We start from the raw sequence: 19,969 nt of genomic DNA on the forward strand, positions 1-19,969 counted from the left end.
CATCTCCACTGGTGTGTTTTCAGGTGTTGAAAGTCGACGCTGAAGCAAGCACTCCACCATCAGAAGCTTACACAACTCCCTCCCCTCCCCTTATCCCCACCTCAACCGTTGCACCTCAAGCTGTGGTTTCCTCGGCTGATCTAAGGCTCCTGTCCGTCATGGAGAGACTGACACGTCAGTTAGAAATATTTCTGACCAAAACCCAGCTAACAGCCACTGCTCCCCCTCCTTCTCCCCAAGTACAGTTTAATCTTCCCGCTAGCATGACTAACACGCAGACAGAGCCAACAGTACAAGAACAAACTGCACGTACATTTCCACAAACAACGCCAACAGTACTAGAACTAACAACGCCAACAGAACTAGAACTAACAATGCCAACAGTACTAGAAAAAACAGAGCCTACAGTTCCAGAAACAACCCCAACCCTTCTCCCTGAGACCACAACGCAAGCACCGCAGCCTCAAACAGCAGCAGATACTCTATCAGCAGTAGATACTCTATCAGCAGCAGCAGCTGGATCATTGAAGATTGACGATATTCTGATCAACCTCGCGGTGGAGCAGATCTTGAGACAGATGAGGAACAGCGTTGGCGACAAGGCACTGCTGTTCAGCGAGGCTAACAGGATCCCGCAGTCCGCAGCCCTGGATGCCTCCCTACAGTCGGTCGCTGGCAAGGTGGAGCAGTCAGCGCCAGCATCTATTAGCGCCCAGGAGAATCAGCCCGCACTAGGAATGTCTAGCGACCAGGAGATTCAGCCAGCACCAGGAATGTCTAGCGGCCAGGAGATTCAGCCCGCACCAGGAATGTCTAGCGGCCAGGAGATTCAGCCCGCACCAGGAATGTCTAGCGGCCAGGAGATTCAGCCAGCACCAGGAATGTCTAGCGGCCAGGAGATTCAGCCAGCACCAGGAACTTCTGGTGGTCAGTGGGAAAATCAGCCAGCATTAGCGTCTTCTGGTGTCCAGGCTTCAAGTCCCAGCACAACCAGCCCGCTGCTGTCTGGATTCAACTCAGAATGGGTAGGAGCAGAGGTTCCTGGTGCGATGGTCGACCCAGCTTCCACAGGTGCTGGCCAGTCTGCATCCCCTTCTGTGAACGCTGCAGTAACCACTCCTGCCCCAGCTGGCGGTCCGGTGCAGGATGTTGCATCTCAGACCATCCCTCAGACTGAACAACTGGCTGCTACTCAAACCACAGCCACAAGTTTTGAAGCAACTCGTGACGAGGTGTTGCAATCCATCGCTAACCTCCTGAGGCTTCATCCCGAACTGCTTGAACAGCTCCGCCCCAGTCCTCCCTCTGTGTTGACACAAGGATCACAATCCCTCGCTGCGGGTCAAGGTTCTGCTTTCAACTCCGCACAGACCAGTTCTCCAGGAGGTCTGGACACTGGAAACACATCACCATCTGCAGGTCAGGCTGTTGCTTCTGACCCAAATGCTCCGGCTGCTTCGTCGACAGGAATGGAGTCCACTCCAGCTTCCTCAGGGTTGCAAGGGTCAACATCCCTGCCGGCAGCGAACACTCAAACAGCAAGCTTCCAGTTTTCGTTAGATCTGCCATCATCTGCAAACTCCTCAGCTCCTGTGCAGCCTGATGGCACGTTCCAGCCAGCGGCGGCAAGTTCTGCGTCTCCATCCTCCGCGTCTGTGGACCTAGCTCTGGCCGGACCTAACGGGCCTGGCGGCTCCGTGGCCACTGCACCGGTCGCTTCCACCATCGCTCCCAACTTTGACGTGATGACCGCTATGCAGGACCCGTTCTTTGCTCACCTGATGGAGGCACACATTCATCAGCTGATGACTCAAACCAACCACCTGCAGCATCCCAACGCTACTGCCGCTCCTTGGACGCCCGGTACTTTTGATCTCAACGCTTCTATGCAGGATCCGTCTTTTGTCGCTTTGCTGGATGGCCATTTACACACGCTGATGAAGGAAGGAAAGGCTCTGTTCTCTCCACCCGCTGCTGTTACGACGTCAGCTACGACTACTGCAAGCCCCGGTGTTGGTATGGCATCAACTGTCAGCGGTGTCATCAAAACTGACTTGCCCGTCAGCAATGCAATGAACATGGTCACATCAACACCCGCTGCCCCAGCCGCCGCTGCGGCTCCCACCTTCAGTCTGGCTGAGGCCATGAAGGACCCCAATTTCGTCACCATGATGGAGAGCTACATCAATAACGTTATCATGCAAAACCAGCAGCAAACAAGCACCAACATATCATCCGCTACCACCCCCTCCATTCCATCAGCAACCACCCCCTCCATTCTATCCGCAAGCACTCTCGCTCCTGTTGCTAACACCACAGCGGTCCCGGCACCGCCCAGCACCACCGACCTCACGGCCCTCTTTAACATGATCCCCAACGGCACACTCACACAGGCCGACCGCTCCACCATCCTGTCCATGCTAACCTCCACCTTCCAACCCAAGCGCAACCCCGCCTCCCCCTCCCTCCCGGCGGTCAGCCAGGCCACGTTCCATAATATGGAGGAGGTGTACTACATCCTCAGGTACCTGAGGCCCACCCAGCCCACCGTGCTGGGCCAGATTAAGTACCTGCTACAGGTGAACCCACCCCGAGGTGTCTTACCTAACCCTGCTACCTTTACCCAGGTGAACACCCCGCAGCTGCTGAAGCTGGGTGTGCCGGTGACCAACCAGCAGGAGACCAACGTTGTGGGGACTTCCATCAACGTGCTGGCCCGGGTGTATGGGCTGACAGTGGAACAGGTGAGGCGTCAAGGGTTGACCTTGTTGTGCCGCACGGACGGTTATGTTAACACTTGTACAGTGTGCGTGCGTGGTCTGTTTGTCAGTGTGTGTGTGCATGTGTCTCCGTCTCTGTATGTGTGTGCGAGTCTCCATCTCTGTCTGTGTGTGTGAGAGTGTCTCTGTCTGTCTGTGTGTGTGTGTGTGTGTGTGTGCGGTGATTATGTGTGTGTGTGAGTGCGAGTCTCTTTTTTTTTCTGTGGCATTGATTGACAAACCTGGACGTTTTGCGTATTGGTTAACACATGTCAGCTTTTTGATTGAATGGTGACTATTTACGATTACACACATACAAACACATACACGAACACACGCAAACACACCACAGGCTTATTAATCCAACAATTAAATTGCATAGGGTCCGGAACACCTCATTGGACTGATCATCTATAACCTACTCTATGCCTTGCTGTACTGTATGTAACCATTGATCATGTTCTTTGCAAAGACGCTGAAACTTCTCTCAGGAGCTCATCCCGGTTCTTTGGTGCGAGTTGTCACAACACCCAAACCGGCACCGACCGGTACAGGCACTCCCCTTACCAAAACCGGAACGGCAACGCCCTTAAACGCAACAGGAACGCCTCTTAAGGGGACGGGAACGCCCCTTACCAGCACAAACGCTGCCGCCACCATCACACCAACCGGGGCAACAACCGTAGCGCCGATGATGCTGATAACGGCCGAACCGACAGAAGCTCCCGAGCCTGGGGACCCCGGCTTTATCGAGCATTTCTTCAGGCTGGGCGGCAACATCACGGCGGAACACCTCATAGTGCTGCAGGAGATGGCGATGGTGTGATGTCATTGCCATGGTGATGACGTCGTTGCGCTATAAAGGTAAGGGGTAGTTGTTTAAGAGGGAAGAACAAGTCATTGTCTACTTGTTTAGTGAAAGAGGACAAAATAAGATGTTTGGTGGCTTGTTGACAGACCAGCTTTTTTGTTGGTCCAAGGGGACCATATCGTCTTTTGTTTCATCTTTATCGACCAAGGCCGAAGGCCGCGGTTGATAAATATGAGACAAAAGGCGATATGCTCCCCGAGGACCAACAACAAAATGCTGGTCTGACGACAAGCCACCAAACATCGTTTTTGTCATCATTTTGGTTGTGCAACAAAATGCACAATAACCCACAGGGAGACGAATTTTTAGAATCCAACTCCGGGCCACAAAGCATCGTCACAGTAGCTCGAGATAACACGTCAACCTTGTATGTGACGTCAAACGTAGCTTGTTGACGCTTTTCTTCCAGTCTGAAAATGTACAGAGCTGCGATCATACGTGTGAGTTCAGTAAGTGTTGAGCATATTTCTTTTCTTTTTAAGTGTTTATGACTTTTCGTTGTGGATTTTGCGATTACAGAGATAAGTTGCAAATTGACCATGAGTCGCCGCGGTAATTATCAACATTGATTGGGTCTTTGAGAGTGAATGCTTACAATCGTTGTCCTCGGAAACACAAATCCAAAGCCGCGATGGTTCCACACATCAATCAGCCTGATTGGCTTTTACTTTGACAATCCACGTTTCACCTGAAAGCTCAAACCCATTCACCACCTCGACTTATTGCATGGGGAACATGAGATTTATTTCCCAGGTGTTTGTGAATGAAAACTCGTGAAAATGATGACAATGATTCTATATGTTGTGAGTTTTTTTCTTGTCATCGATGGATAGCAGGGCCGTAGCAGCCCTACCGGCCACTCCGGCCATGGCCGGACCAGTTTTTTTGTTAAAAAAAAAAAAATCGTCTTCATAAGCTTCAGCGCTGTGTTAGGAGGAAGGAGGGGTCGTGACTTAGATCGCACAATGACAGCGTTAAGCGAGAAATTGTCACTAATAGTTGAGGAGAACATAATGGCCAGGGACCGTACCTTTTTATTTTTTTTATGGCCGGACCACTTTTAGGAGCTGTGCTACGGCACTGATGGATAGGACATTCTCTACTTGTTGTTGATGTTGTTGCTGTCGTCCTTGTAGTTGTGACAGTTGTTGGTGATGATTTGCTAGTTTGTTTTCTGTCATTTTGTATTTTTTTCTTTCATTAGTTTGGTTTGTTTGTTTGGTTTGTGTGTGGTTGTTTTCTCTCCATCTGCTTTTTAGATTGGATTGGTCCATCTAATGGGCAAAGGGTAGATGCAAACAAGCACCTGTTTGCTTATGCCGTTTCCCTCATTACTAAAGAATTATTTTAATAAAGAATTATCTGATCTCATCACATTTTATCTTATCGCTTTTGTTAATGTCTGTCTGTACATCTATCTTTTTCGTTATTTCTTTCTTTCCTTTTTTCTGTGATGGATTTTGTTGTATCCTGATCATGATATGCATGTGCCATTATCGGAATTGATCAGAACTATTGTATAATCTCAACAGAATAAAATGCACATTATTCCTTCTTATTTTTCAGGTCGAGGATGACCCAGCATTCAGGCAAAACAGTACGAATGAGTTGACATATAATAAATCATGCAGCTATTTGGGAGTGATGTTTACCACAAAACTGAGTATAAACAGTGTTCTATTATAGCTGAGCACGAGAGCAAAAAAGGCGTCGTTGAGATGCAGAAAGCCCTGCAAAATGTCTGTTTGTTCATTTTGGAAACTGCTTGATACACAGAACGAGCCGATTTGACTACTGCGGCAGGAGTCAGGGGTTTGAAGGAAGTGCAGCTAAAAGAAAAGATTTTTAAAACTATTTTCCATTGCATTCTTCCAACAAAATTGTATACGGAGATACAGGTTGTTAATTATCAGCTGTTTATCACAACTACTGAAGTGTATGATGTGCTGAATTCAGTTGACCTTTGACATGAGTTAGCAGACAGGCGTATGTAATGTTATTTTGTCCGTGGCAGGTCGAGACAAATGGACAACAAAGGTCACAACAAATACTGACTGACAATGGTATTGGCTTTATTTGGTTAAACCAAGGAGTTCAAATGGAGAAGCATTTTATAATTCGATTTAAAGGCAGGCGTGTATGCTATGTTGAGCACAACTGGCATTTTGAAATACAAGAAAAAATAAAACACTTGTGCATTTCAGACGTTGAAATAAATGTCTCTCATCAAAAAATGAGATGCAACAATATGGCAAGGCTCAGACTGTGGTTTGATAAGTAATAAGCAATGGTTTGCAACTGGTCAACAAGAACAGACTGTTTATGTCCATTGTGTGCAGAAGAACCAGAAGATGAAGTGCATTGCCTCTTCATGTGTACATTTTATAATAATAAAATCTTATGTTCTTTCATGTTTTGTTTTCAAAGAAGCTGAAACATTGTACGCTATGTTTGAAATACAATTTCCTATTTAACATTGCAGTATGTATGTGTGTGTATGTGTGTGAGCATGTGTACGTGTGTGTCTGTCTGTGTGTATGTGTGTGAAATTTGTCCTTTGCTGGGGGTTTGCAGTGCCCTGGCTGGTTGACGAATGTGCTTAAGGCATTGCACTTCTACTTAATTCATAATCATGTGGTGTTCACGCTGCATAATTACAAATAAACAAGTTGCAAAAAAAAAACAAGAATTCATAATAAAATTACAAACAAGCAAGTTGCAAAAACACAAGAATTTATTATATATGTACTATGGATCAGACAAGCTTATAAAATAATGGTGAGTGATACATAACACTTATTTGTTCAAAGCAATAAAATATACGCTGCAAAGCAACCCCATAAAAATGTTTGTGGGCAGATTTTGTTGGCTGGGAGATAAGTGGTGACAAGCATCGTGACACAGCAATAAACACACTCGCCCATCCTATCACAAAGAGGAGTCACGGAGCAAAGGACACAGCTTGGCATCACGCCTAAATAACTGACCAAAAGCTACACACAAACTTGTTCACAAAAGCACCAACTTCCCTCTAAAAAAAACATACAAGAATCCAATCCGAGACTGTATAGCCAGTTAAGTGTGAGTGTGTGTGTGCGTTCATACATCCATGTGTGTGTGTGTGTGTTTGTGCGCCTGTGTCCATTTAAGTACAAATACATGAAAACACATGTGACTAAAACAGAATTGCTCCAAGCAAGACACCAAAGCAAGCAGTCACACAGTACATTACCCTGATTCAAATTCAAATGCTTGCTGTGTAAAACCCGACCACACACTCACATAAATAACATGACATTGTGTGCCTTTCCATAGTTTGCGCTACACACACAAGTTAGAGATTCTATGTCCCTGGTGTTTACCCATGTCAAGTTCTTGCACTGGAAACGCCCCTAATATCAATGGTTAACTGCCATTATATGACATTGAAAAATAAGGCACATGCAAGAACGTTCAAAACAAATGTTTTTTTGCAAGTAAAATAAATGCTCATTCTTTTAGTGAGCCCTCCAATTAGAGGGAGGAAAAACTGGGGAAAAAATGACATGTTTATACCCGAGCATTATTCAATGAAACAGCACCTTACTCTTTGTTTCTGAGAACTGTTTCCTGGAAAGTGGGATGTTCTCTGAATACAGCAAGTGACGGTTCATGCTGACAGTTTCTTATTGATTGGTTCCCATGCAGAAACTGCATTCACCATTTTATCTCGCAAATCCTGTTTTATTGGTTTTCTGCTCAAATTACACCATAGAGCCTTTTTCCCTGGCACATCACTTACATGCAACAGCAAAGACATTCTGCACAACACCGGTCACACACAATGAGGTAAAAAATAAAAGTAAAACACATAAAGAGGGAAAAACATTTACATTTGTTCCACAACAATTTTGATTGATCAGTTTGTGATATGGCTGCTGCTGCTGCAGATCTCGCCGTTCATATCGACACTTTAAATACAACAAGGCGACCGTTGCCATTTGTTCTTCTCACAAAGTTTGTTCTACCATATATATCATGGAGGTAATTAAATATGTACACAAAATGGTCTTACTTTTTAACTGACATGCAGAAATCTCAAGTTCACAGACATTCAATCAACAGTTGTTCAATGGAAAAAAAGCACGCTCCCTGACAAAAGGCAAGAGAATTATGCGGTGGGGAATATTGTGGTGAGCATACATAGTGGTGGGGTTTGATGTTCATTGGACAAGTGTGTGTCACCAACCAACTTTGATCCAGTGGTCCATGTTTCTAGCACACAATAACTGTGGTGTGAGGGTGGTATGTACAAGACGGTAGCACCAGTCATCACCATGGCGTCAAGCAGAGAACCGTCACGGCCTGTGTGATTGGGTGAGGCTTGGCTGTGGTGTGAGGGTGGTATGTACAAGACGGTAGCACCAGTCATCAACCAGAGATCCACATATCCGCCATGGCCTGGTGTGACTGGGTGGGGCTTGGCTGTGGTGTGACTGGGTGGGGCTTGGCTGTGGTGTGACTGGATGGGGCTTGGCTGTGGTGTGGGCACTGTATGTACAAGGGGAGCGCGGTGGGGGAACCAGTCATCACCGTGGCCACCCATGAAAGACTGTCTCAGCCTGTACTCCTCCTTGCCTCTTGGGTCTCTTCAGGCTGCTTTCTAAACGTTCGAGTTCCTCAGCCGCCTGAAAAAAAGATTTTGAATAACATTTTGTTTAAACCAACTGCATTGGAGACAATATTTTGTGAGGGAGGCAAAAGGTTAAGAGGGAGAAAGAGGGAGAAAGAGGGAGAGAGAGAGAGAGAGAGAGAGAGAGAGAGAGAGAGAGAGAGAGAGAGAGAGAGAGAGAGAGGGAGAGAGAGAGAGAGAAAAGAGAGAGAGAGAGAGAGAGAGAGAGAGAGAGAGAGAGATAAATGTACAAGAGCAGTGTGAAGGCATCCAAGTCCTGTTGACTAGTCAAGACTCACTTGGCGTGGCCCTCGATGCCGATCTGACAGCGTGTCTCCGTGTCTGTCCACTCGCCCTGGTTGTCGCGTGACGATAGGGGGGGAGAGCGACGCTTGCGAGAGCCGGGGGACGTCTGTTTCAGCTCCTCAACGTCATTGAATACCACCGCAGCTCCGCCACCCGCTGTGGGTATCACGTCTCCCTGTGGGACAAACATGGTACAGTGTATCACATCATGGAACACCACCACCACCCGCTGTGGGTATCACGTCTCCCTGTGGGACAAACATAGTACAGTGTATCACATCATAGAACACCACCACCCGCTGTGGGTATCACGTCTCCCTGTTGGAAGAACATGGTACAGCAGTCCCTGCAATGTACGGCCCCCGGCGTGAGCGGACACCTGACATGTACGGACACATTTGCTCGGCACGGAGTGTTTTCCTTCTATATTTGCCCCCCCTTAAACGGACACCTGCAAAACGTGGACACGGACACTCATTTTCGGTCCCAACAGCAGGTCATACCTCCAATGTACGGACAGACCATCGTCAAATGTTCACCACAACAAAGTCGATAACAGAGCAGTCCGGCTCTTGGTACAAAGATCACAGCCGCAATGGCGTGATGACAGTCACTGATAACTTGAGTGCACGTGTACCCATCAGGAGAAAGGGTAGGGTAGTTTTGGTCAGGAGTGGAGTACATGCGAAGATGCCAACATGAAACTGCACTGTGCTCTTTATTCTTGTCTGTTGGACGTAAACAACAGAAACCACATGTACAGTCGATGAAGGTCCTGAGCGAAAGAGAGTGAAAAACGGCCACAGTTCTCAGCATCGTGTGTCTGTGTGTAACCTCTTTCATTGACAAGATACTCTTGTTTAGTGAACCTGTGAACCCTTCAGTTGTCTTGCTTTGTCAAAAGTTACGACACAGTCAACTGGTTTTGCTCTGAGTGAACAGTGCAGCTGGCCTCTCTGGTCACAGCCCCAAACAGTACAAGGCTGGAGGGAGTGAGAGAGAGGGAGGGGGATTGGAGGGGTAGCTGGCTAAACTCTGTGGGGTGTCCGGTGTCACTACATGTCAGCAGGAAGAGCATTGGAGAGAAATAGAGAGGTGTACTCTTCCACACAATTTCCAAGCATCAGTTGTCACGGCTTGGGGTAGGCATTAGTGAGGGAGAGTGGGAGCTGTGTTGTGTACTGTGTATTTCCGACTGAAGAGTGAAAAGTCACTGCCATGCCACATGATCGGCATGCAGTCAATAAAGCCAGACAAGAAGAAAATAAATTACATGACTATGACATGCAGCTCTATCTGCTGCTATTTCTTCAAACTGGTTTTCAAGCTTATTCTTTCAAAGCATCTGCACACGCTCCTCTGTGCTGTGTTTGTGTGGCTGCTTTCGTATGTCAGTGCATCCATGGTGAGTGTGTTCACTGCCTTGAGGATTTATTTTATCTCTTCTTTTCAACACTTTTCATACAAATCATTTTTACAGAACGTTTAAAGAAGTATTAGGAGTTTATTGTTATTGTTTAGTAGCCACAAGAAGTGATTAGCATAGATTCAATCCCGTTGTTTGTGTGTCTCTGTGTGAATGTATGGCGGAGCTAGGGGGTGGTGTGGTCACCCCTCCCGTGACCGGACACCTGCAATGTACGGACAGTTTTGCTATGGCCCAAGGGTGTCCGTTCATGAGAGGGACTGCTGTACAGTGTATCACATCATGGAACACCACCACCACAACCACCACCCCCTGTGGGTATCACGTCTCCCTGTGGGACAAACATGGTACAGTGTAAATCACCACCACCCGCTGTGGGTATCACGTCTCCCTGTGGGACAAACATGGTACAGTGTATCACATCATTGAACACCACCACCACCCGCTGTGGGTATCACGTCTCCCTGTGGGACAAACATGGAACAGTGTATCACATCATGGAACACCACCACCACCCGCTGTGGGTATCACGTCTCCCTGTGGGACAAACATGGTATAGTGTTTCACATCGTGGAACACCACCACCACCCGCTGTGGGTATCACGTCTCCCTGTGGGACAAACATGGTACAGTGTATATCGCTACATTAGAGCCACACCAGTTTATCTCCAAAATGTCGGATTTGGGAAATGCTCACTTGAAGTTTTTAACTGAGGGTAGAAATCACAGGAGTGCAATTATAGTGCCAAAACTCATGGCAGATCAAGTTTCGGTAGTAGTGTACATGTGCTATCAGCGGCATCAAAACGCGTCTCACAGAAAAGACAAAATCATGCTTTTTATAAAGGTATTCATTCCTAGCTTGAAAACTGTCCTGTTAAGTCTCTTCATATTTTGGAGCAAACCAGTCTTTCTATAGGAAGCCTGCAATAGCATGCACTTTATCTGACCTTCCTGCTTAGCAGTGAGAGCCAGGACAGACCTTCTTTCCTTCCAACAGCTGTGGCACACAGTTTACACCATCTCTGGCTAAGCCCGTTAGAGGCACAGCCTGACCACCGCTCCCTACACCCACTGTGGCATGAAACTTCCTGCATCAAGGCTTGGGGTGCAACTGAACATGTTTCTTTTAACCTGGTCTGCTGTAGCGATGTGTGCATAACCAAATGCAGCAAATGGTATCTGGTTGATGTGAGTTTTCTTCTGTTTCTTCTTTTGTGAAGAAAACTTGGAAAAGGAAGGAAGCCTGCTGAGTTACACATTAATTCTGAAGAAAACGGAACGAAACATGCAGAAAACAAGACATCATCTCACCTTTCACAGTCGTTGTATTTTCCAAAAACTTTGATCCAGAAACACAGAAGTGTTCACTATCCTCACTTTCATGTATAATCACACATCTCAATCATCACTTTACACAGAAATGGCCTGTTCATAATTCACATTAAAGTACAGCACTTTGTTTGGTTATTGTTTAAAGTCCAGACGATTAGCAGTTAAGCAGTCATTTCAGGACTGAACAGCACTTTGTTGTTTTTAACACAGTGTATTGTTCACACAGTCAATGGTTTATAACACAGTTTAGAATGAATAAACTGTCGATGTATTCTACTGCCTCAATATGAGATAATATTTGTACTCACAGTGTCATTCAAAAAAAGAAAAAACAAGAAGAAAAAACAACACATGGCAGTGTGTTAACTACCAAAACAATAACACACATAATGGCGTTCCTGTCTCATTAAAAATGTAGGGTTTTGTACTGACAAATGAAACATGTCTTCGGTCATGAGAATCAGAAAAAAGTGTTATAATCAGATGAAAGATTATGATCCCTGTGTCATGAAGAAAAAGACAAGTTACTCATCATCAGTATCCGTGGTTTCTGTTCTATCTGGTTCAGGCAGTCTGTCGGAAACTGAGCTGCTGCATCGGATAGTCTGGTAATAGTGATGATGTTTCTTAGGCACAATGCCCATGTGACATAAGTCTAGCAGGTCACGCTTCTTTGCTTCTGAGATTGCTTGGCGGGCTTCATAGCACTTTGGTAACTCTTGAAATTCAGCACTTGATTTCTTTCGTCTGCTATTTCCTTTTATTTTTAACTGTTTGAAATCTTCTGACATTTTATACTTGAAAAATATTGTGTCATCTTCAGATTTCACATACCTGATCCACACAATTTTGAGCCAGCTAACCTGCTTTCCCTCTGTATCTACTTTTGTATTTCTCAGGGTTGAGAATGCCACCTGCTTCAAGTCATAAAAATCGCCATGCTCTAAAACATCAAGTGTGTAGGGATTTGATGACGATCTTGCTCCTTGAATCACAGGGTACCACATTTCCGGGATGAAAATCTGTAATTTTTTCTTGGCTTTTTCTATGGCAGAATGGACAGAGTCACATTCCATATGGGAATGTCCGCTTACGAGAAATTTCTGATCAATGACTTCTATGTTGTCAAAATGCCTAACCACATAATGCAAAGCTGCTGCCACAAATTTGTTACGGTTCTGACCACCACAGGTGTCTGAATATAGAATGAGATGTCTGACATCTTGGGGTAATGATTTAATGTATCTGATGAGACATGTTCCAATCTCACATGATCCTTTCCGTCCTTCTGTCTCATCCCAAATATAACATGTTGCCTCCTTGTCACCGAGAGAGTAGACTGTGAGATTATAGACAGCTAGCTTTCGCTTATAGTGCACCTGGCTAACATTTGAACAAGGTGTTGCTAAAACAGCTTCCAAATCAAATGTTACACAATGGACATCATCACTCTGTTTTGAAAGTTCCTTATCTTTGGCTTTTTCTTCTCTAGCTTCAATTTTTCTTTTGATGTGTTCTTGATACTCCATTTGTTTCTGTGCTGTAAGTTCTCCAGTTCGTTTTTCTTCCATGTATGTGGCGCACATGACACATAAGTCTTTTTTGGGCTTATGAAAATCAAGATTATATTCCGTGTTAAAAATCTCACGATATAAACTGCTGGAAACTGGTTTGACTCCGTCAGCTTTACAAGAATCACAGTAGAAACCATACATTATGTTAACATTAAGAGTGCAATCAAGAAACTTTCTTTTACTCCTCTGCCTACAGTAATGTGAGTCCACAGCAGGGAAACTTTCAATATGTCTTCTTACTCTATCTCTGGACTCCTCTGATGTCTTGTTTGAAGGCACATGTTTGCCTCTCTTTTCTTTTCCTGTGTACATGCCATTTTCTGTGTTTTTCATGGTAGTGTCAATGTATCCGTGGCCAATGTCAAGGGTGCCTTGGAAAAAGCGTTTACAAACTTGAAGTTTGTCTCCATGGACAGAAAGAAAAAACTTTCTGGTGACTTGCCTTGTTTTTGTGACGAGATCTTTGTTGTGGTCAAGGTATGTGACAGTCTCTTTTTGTTCTACATGCCTACACACAAAATCTCTCTGTCTTTCGGGAGAACCCAAATTGTAGAACATGTCAAATAATTCTTGGCGCTGTGTGTCAGTTACCTTTGAATTGCACTTGAGCTTACAGTTGCAGTTTCCTTGCCGCACCCCTTTGGCTTGTACTGGTTTTCCTCTGCTTGTAACATAATCTTTGCCTTCTAATTTTAGCTGTTTTCTGACGTTTCTTTTCCATTTTGTTGGATCTGCTTTTCGTTTCCTGGGAGGTGTCTTTTTTGGTGGTGTTGTGTAGAGAGATGTATTTGCTGTTGTGGACAATGTGCTTCGATCTGCAGACGTCAAAGACTGATGCCGTGTGGGCGTTTGAGGTAAGGGGGGTGGTGGAGGCATTGAAGATGATGGCGGGGAGGATACTGGAAGGGGCTGCTGTTCTGCTAGTGATGGTGAAGCAGATGCAGACTGAAGGCACGGTGATTCCAAATGAGGTGGTGGCTGGGGTGGTGGTGACATTTCTTGTTGTCGTGGAGATGGTGGCTGGGGTGGTGGTGACATTTCTTGTTGTCGTGGAGATGGTGGCTGGGGTGGTGGTGACATTTCTTGTTGTCGTGGAGATGGTGGCTGGGGTGGTGGTGACATTTCTTGTTGTCGTGGAGATGGTGGCTGGGGTGATGGTGACATTTCTTTTTGTCGTGGAGATGGTGGCTGGGGTGGTGGTGACATTTCTTGTTGTCGTGGAGATGGTGGCTGGGGTGATGGTGACATTTCTTTTTGTCGTGTAGATGGTGGCTGGGGTGGTGTTGACATTTCTTGTTGTCGTGGAGATAGTGGCTGGGGTGGTGGTGACATTTCTTGTTGTCGTGGAGATGGTCGCAGTGATGGAGACCCAGCCTGTGGTGGAAGCGTCTGGTCTTTTTGCGGCTGAGCTGATGGTTGTGGTGGAGAGGGCGATTGGGGTGTTGCTGGCGAAGGCCATCCTGGATTGAACATTGAGTAAATGTGCTGTTTGACAGCAATGGCCCCATCATAATGCTCTGCAATTCCAACCTGTAACGGCGGAGCAAGGTGTGCGAGATAAATGGGTTGAAAGACGCTGGACATGTGCTGTGCTCTGGGTTTCACATTGATTACTGAATGCCTGCTCTTGCTAGTGAAGATTTTCACCCTTCTTTTAGAATACTCGGCCAGGACCAAAGGCATGATGTCATTTGCCTCAGTGTTAAACTGGCCAGGTTGCCGGATCTTGTCAATCTTGGCCCGGGCAAAATGTAGTCTCTCCTCTGAGCTGAGACTGGGATCCATGCTGAAGAACTGGATATAGTCATCCAGATTCTCTGTCATAAAATGGCAGAGGTTCTTCCTCAGTTCTTCAGCATTCTCCTCTAGGTGCAGTAAGGCAGCGTGAAAAAAACAATTCCCGTCTGCAGGTACCTCCACCCTCTCCATGCTGTTGGCGTGCAGTCTTGAATCAAGGCGCTTGTTGTTGATTTTCAGTGAGAGCTGGCGCAGGTTTGCGGTCTCGCTGCTCCTCCTCATCACTTGTGACAGCTCACTGTCTCTCTTTTCTGAAACAGAGAGAGAGACACAAACACATAATCAACGAGAACTGTAAAACTTTTGTTTGTGTAAAGTATTAAAACCTTGCTGAATGAAAAGGGAACTCGACAACATGTTCAGTGACAGACAAAACAAAATGAAACAAAATAAAACAAAAGCCCAGCACACACATTAATGTTCATGAATTTTGTAAATAAATATTTACAATGTTCAAGATTATGTTGAAATTCTTAGACATGGAATTAAAGGAAAGACACCATTTTAACAACAAGCTCTGAATTTCTCAAAATTTCAATTGATTATGGTAAGATTATGGATAAATCAAGATACAAATGCCAGGGGAAAAAATCTCACCGGCAGATTTTCCATTGTCTGTTTCAGACTCTAGTCGCTGTAGCAACTCGTTTATTTCCTCTTCCTCCCAGTCAGACCACTGAGCATCACTGTCAGCCATATTGTTTCTGAAATAAACATGGAAGCATACATTATGTGGAACAAGAACCCATCATCCTATTTTGTAGCAAAAAAAGTCATACATATTCAGGTGTTTTTGTCTTGTTTCTGCTGTTGGGTGTTTTTTTGGTTTGTTTGTTTCATACACAAGCAATGCAAATCAAAACATCATCATCATCATCACCATGTTACATTCTGCAGAATACTAATAAAACTGTATATGACTAAGTGCCAAAAGGTGCGCACGAAAAGCGGACAAAGGGGCTAAAAAATAAAAGTTGACAAACACGACTGATATTGTGATTTTTGTTAAGACAACAGATGCTGGAACCCAATTACGAAAAGAAAAGATAAATTTACCCAAATGATTTTACAAATAACGATAATTTTGTTCGTTATATCATTCAAAACGGCACTGAGTCATAGCATTAAGGTTATCTCGCACGTTTTTAAAGCTAGGGCTTTGAAACTTGGCACACAACCAAAGTATAATGACCTCCAGGTATGGTGCACATCACACTAAACAACATTGAATTTCAAGGTCACAGCGAGGTTAAATTTCCTTTGCAAACTGGAAAATTGTCGTTGTCACGTCTTACATGTTTTAATACTAGATCAGTTAGACTTTACATACTTCACATACTTTCAGCATTTTTATAAAACCTCATTAAAAGTGACCTGCTTGTTAATCTTTGTCAAAGTTCAAGGTCACAGCGGGGTCACATCTGGTCCAAATGTGGAATATTTTCAATTTATTCAGCGCGTTTATAGCACGAGCTTTGAAAATACACACAGTTCTAGTGTATAATGTTCACACACGATTAAAGTCTGGTTGAAAAAGTCAAGGTCACAGCAGGGTCGCGTTGAGGTCAAACATATACATTTTTCAATGAGGTTTTCTCATATGTTTTTGAAGCTAGGGCCTTGAAACTTGGCACACTACGCAAGTTAAATTAAACCTCATCAAATTCCAAGGTCACAGTAAGGTTAAAGATCCTTTAAGGATATTTTCTAAAAAAGGTGACCGCCTGGTTAATGTTTGTCAAATTTCAAGGTCACAGCAGTGCCATCTGGCTTAAACTTTGAAAAATTGTCAATTTCTTCAACTAGTTTTATAGTGTTTGAAGTCATTCACACATGATGAAAGTCTGGTTGATAAAATCAAACGTCAAGGTCGCAGCGGGGTCGCATTGAAGTCAGACACATACAATTGTCATTTTCACGAACGCCTTTTAAGCAACACCTTTGAAACTTCACACATTCCAAAGTTTTGATGTTGTTTGGTTATAATCAAAGTGTGGTCAATTTCCATGATTGAGAGCATTCAGAGGGGTCAAGTTGAGGTCACACAAAAGAGATTAAATTGTCGACACAACAGATGAGACTGGCTACCACTGTTTATTTTAATACACTTTTATGCAAATTTTAAATTGTGTTCAACCATATACACCAAACTCACCCAAACTCCTGAAACATCCAAGAAAAGGAAAAATGTGTCCAAGCAAGGAAAAACGCCATTTCTTCAAAGGCTGGAATAACTACAGAGGCAGCCGCGTCATTACACACAATGCAATTACGTCATACATCATACATTTCTATGAGTCATGTTGAATGGAATGGTGGCATGTGCCTCTATTCTAGCTAACAACAAAGCTGAAAAAATGAATATTATCTGTTTGTTTTGTTTGTTTTACCCGTACGAGACCTTTCTGTGACCTTGACATGTGACAAGGATCTACCTTAACTTCTTTAAGTCGGAGTTGAGAGTTGTGTGATGTTTGAAGGCTCTCCCTTTAAAAAAAACTGAGATAATGATGCATTTTCGTGTTTTTGATTTGCCCATGTGACCTTGAGATTCGACAAAGGTCAACAAGACTTTAACCGTGTATGGGGGCTATTAAGCCCAAAAATGTGAACTTTCAAGGTTCTTGCTTTGAAAAACTCTGAGAAAAAGGTTATGTTTTTTTTTTTACCCACACGAGACCCTGCTATGACCTTCACATTTCTCAAGGATCAACCTTGAATTCTCCATGTTGAACAATCATTAAGCAAAAGCGTTGTTTGAAGTTTGAAGGTTCTAGCTTCAAAAATCTCTGAAAAAATATGTTTCATCCGTTTTCTGAACCACATGTGACCCAGCCGTGACCTTGAAATCTGACAAGGGTCAACAAGACTTTTACCATGCATGGGGGCGATTAAACCCCAAATGTGTGTGAAGTTTCAAGGTTTCAACTTAAAAAACGTCTGAGAAAAATATACATTTTCCTTTTTGGACAATGTGTTGCACGCAAGACAACACGACAAACGCTCGTGTTATCATTCTTTTACTTTAAGGTCGACTTGCGTGCCCGCTCTTTCGCTAATCTCAATTAAAATTCATCTTAGAAGTTCGGTTTTATTACGCTTTTAATTAAGAAGATTAAACTAAGACAACAAATAGTTAGTTTTACCCATTAAACTCGATAAGGTAGTGACATTTTATGTTGAACGCAAGAAGGTGTCGCACGCAAGATCTGAAAAAATGTTGACGACATAATTTCAACACTTGATAGCGCAATCGTGGTTCGTGATTTCTTCACAAATTTTGAACACAGAATGTGTCACGTGGTTCCGTAAATGAAGTAGATCTTTGTACATGTAAATTTTGTTTTTAAAAGAAAATAACCGTTAATTACCGAACATTTTGTCGCACGCAAGATATGACGAAATTTTCAAATCGTTTTCAAAAATGCTGTTCAAAAGTTCTGCAGTCTTTGCTGGATTACTTGAAAGACAGCAGTTTGATACACCGTTATCGCTTGACGTGTCGACATCAATTCCAGAGTTTTTGAAAAAGAAATTTAGTAAATATCTGCGATTGAAAAATGTATGCCGTGATGACGAATCATCTTGCGTGCGACACCTTAAAATTCGGTTATCGAAAAAAAAAAATTCTCTCGAGATTTAGATTTGACGTTTGGTCTCGTCTGTAAAGCGATGTTTCAGGCATTCAATCAAACTAAATGCAATTCATTTGTGCTTCTTGTTATTTTTCTGTGGCATATTCAAAACACGAGGTATCACGATGTCCTTTTTCAGATGGCCGGTTTTGGCGTTATTTTTGACTTTAAACAAAGATAACTTCAAAACCGTTCAAGTCAGACACACGAAATTATGTCCACTATCTCTTCGCACATTCATCCACACACACACCAATTTTCAGCAGACACACGTTTTTAGAAACATTTTTATTGTAAAACAAAGTCGTCTTCTGTTCTGTGAGCACCTTTTGGCACTTAGTCATATATATATCAATCGAAGAACAAAACAAAAAATAACAAAAAACACAATGCTGTATGCACATTGGAAATAATTATAATATGACTGTCAATATAATATATATATATATATAATAGTGAATCAATAACATGTTAAAAACTCACCAAGGTAAACAACTGAAGTGGCAGAGAAACTCCAAAGTCAGCAAGATGTGTACTGCTCAAATGTCTTGAGGGAAAAGACCAAGTGTCAGATTCTGCCAAGGGTGCAGTTTACTCTGCTACAGTGACTAGAGATGTTCTGTTGACTACACTCAAGGTGGCCTTTTGTATACATTTCATTTCCGGCACCAATGTGCAAAAGAGAGCTGACCCAGTCTTCACACAGTACAGCCCATCCCAGTTCCTTCCCTCCTACAGGGCAGGGGTGACCAGGAGGTCAGTGTTAGGTTTTTACACAGCACAGCCCATCCCAGTTCCTTCCCTCCTACAGGGCAGGGGTGACCAGGAGGTCAGTGTTAGGTGGAAGGCAGGAATTTTTGCCTTCCTCCTGTCCCCTTCTTTTTTGGGAGGGGAGAGTATCAGCTAGGAGTACAGCAGTGCTCTGAACTCTCCCATTCTTTTGACTTCTGTCCTGCTGAGAGGCATAGGTGGTTAAAACCATTTGTTCAGATGTGGCTCCCAAGCTGGAGGTAATTTTGTTTTATGCCAGGGCAGTTTTTGGGCTGTATCTCTGCAATTATGCAACATTACATCACCAGGTTTGGAATTCTTGGTAAGACCATGAAAAAACACAAAATAAGCAAAAAAACCAAAACCCCAAAATTTGGAGATAATCTGGTGTGGCTCTGATGTAGCGATATCACCCTGTATGGCTTGCTCACTCAACACTCAGAAGTTTCAAAAGAGCAGTGACTGTGCATGCCATTTCCCAGACCAGTACACATGTAACAGAAACATGTCTCTGCCCAGCCAATTCAAAATGTATGAGAAACCTATCACTGTGTGGTACTAAACAGTCAAATGAAGTCTAACCCACACAATGACATGACCAGTCACATCAAACATCAACTGGTAGGAATGGCTGTTTCAGTTTGTCAGCTTCTTTGACATTTTCAATGGGGGAAAAGGGTGTGCACAGGGCGTGACTAGCGCTATCTGCACAATCCTGACGGTGCCCGTCACTCAGCAGGCGTGTTGGTTGAGTCTTGGCTTGATGGGCGTTGTGGCGGGGTGGTAAGACGTCGGCCTCCTAATCGGGAGGTCGTGAGTTCGAATCCCGGTCGCTGCCGCCTGG

The 19,969-nt window shown here is 44.1% G+C and overlaps 2 protein-coding genes across 4 annotated transcripts in view; one reads left to right on the forward strand and one right to left on the reverse strand.

The window, feature by feature from the left end:
• LOC138950971 (mucin-2-like) overlaps window positions 1–5,700 on the forward strand; it is a 40,171-nt gene extending 34,471 nt beyond the window's left edge. For all 3 annotated transcript variants that reach the window (XM_070322685.1, XM_070322683.1, XM_070322684.1), the window contains exons 8-10: window positions 24–2,744; window positions 3,232–3,623; window positions 5,197–5,700. In XM_070322685.1, coding sequence (XP_070178786.1) covers window positions 24–2,744; window positions 3,232–3,585 — 3,075 coding nt within the window. In that variant the 3' untranslated portion in view covers window positions 3,586–3,623; window positions 5,197–5,700. The remainder of the gene's footprint in view (window positions 1–23; window positions 2,745–3,231; window positions 3,624–5,196) is intronic.
• The window catches only part of LOC138950973 (kinesin-like protein KIF23), a 59,390-nt gene continuing 45,106 nt past the window's right edge, over window positions 5,686–19,969 (reverse strand). Inside the window, exons 20-21 of the mRNA XM_070322686.1 lie at window positions 8,581–8,762; window positions 5,686–8,297 (exon numbers count right to left, since the gene is read on the reverse strand). Coding sequence (XP_070178787.1) covers window positions 8,273–8,297; window positions 8,581–8,762 — 207 coding nt within the window. The 3' untranslated portion in view covers window positions 5,686–8,272. The remainder of the gene's footprint in view (window positions 8,298–8,580; window positions 8,763–19,969) is intronic.

The sequence above is a fragment of the Littorina saxatilis genome, linkage group LG16 (assembly GCF_037325665.1).
Source record: "Littorina saxatilis isolate snail1 linkage group LG16, US_GU_Lsax_2.0, whole genome shotgun sequence".
NCBI classification, from domain to species: domain Eukaryota; kingdom Metazoa; phylum Mollusca; class Gastropoda; order Littorinimorpha; family Littorinidae; genus Littorina; species Littorina saxatilis.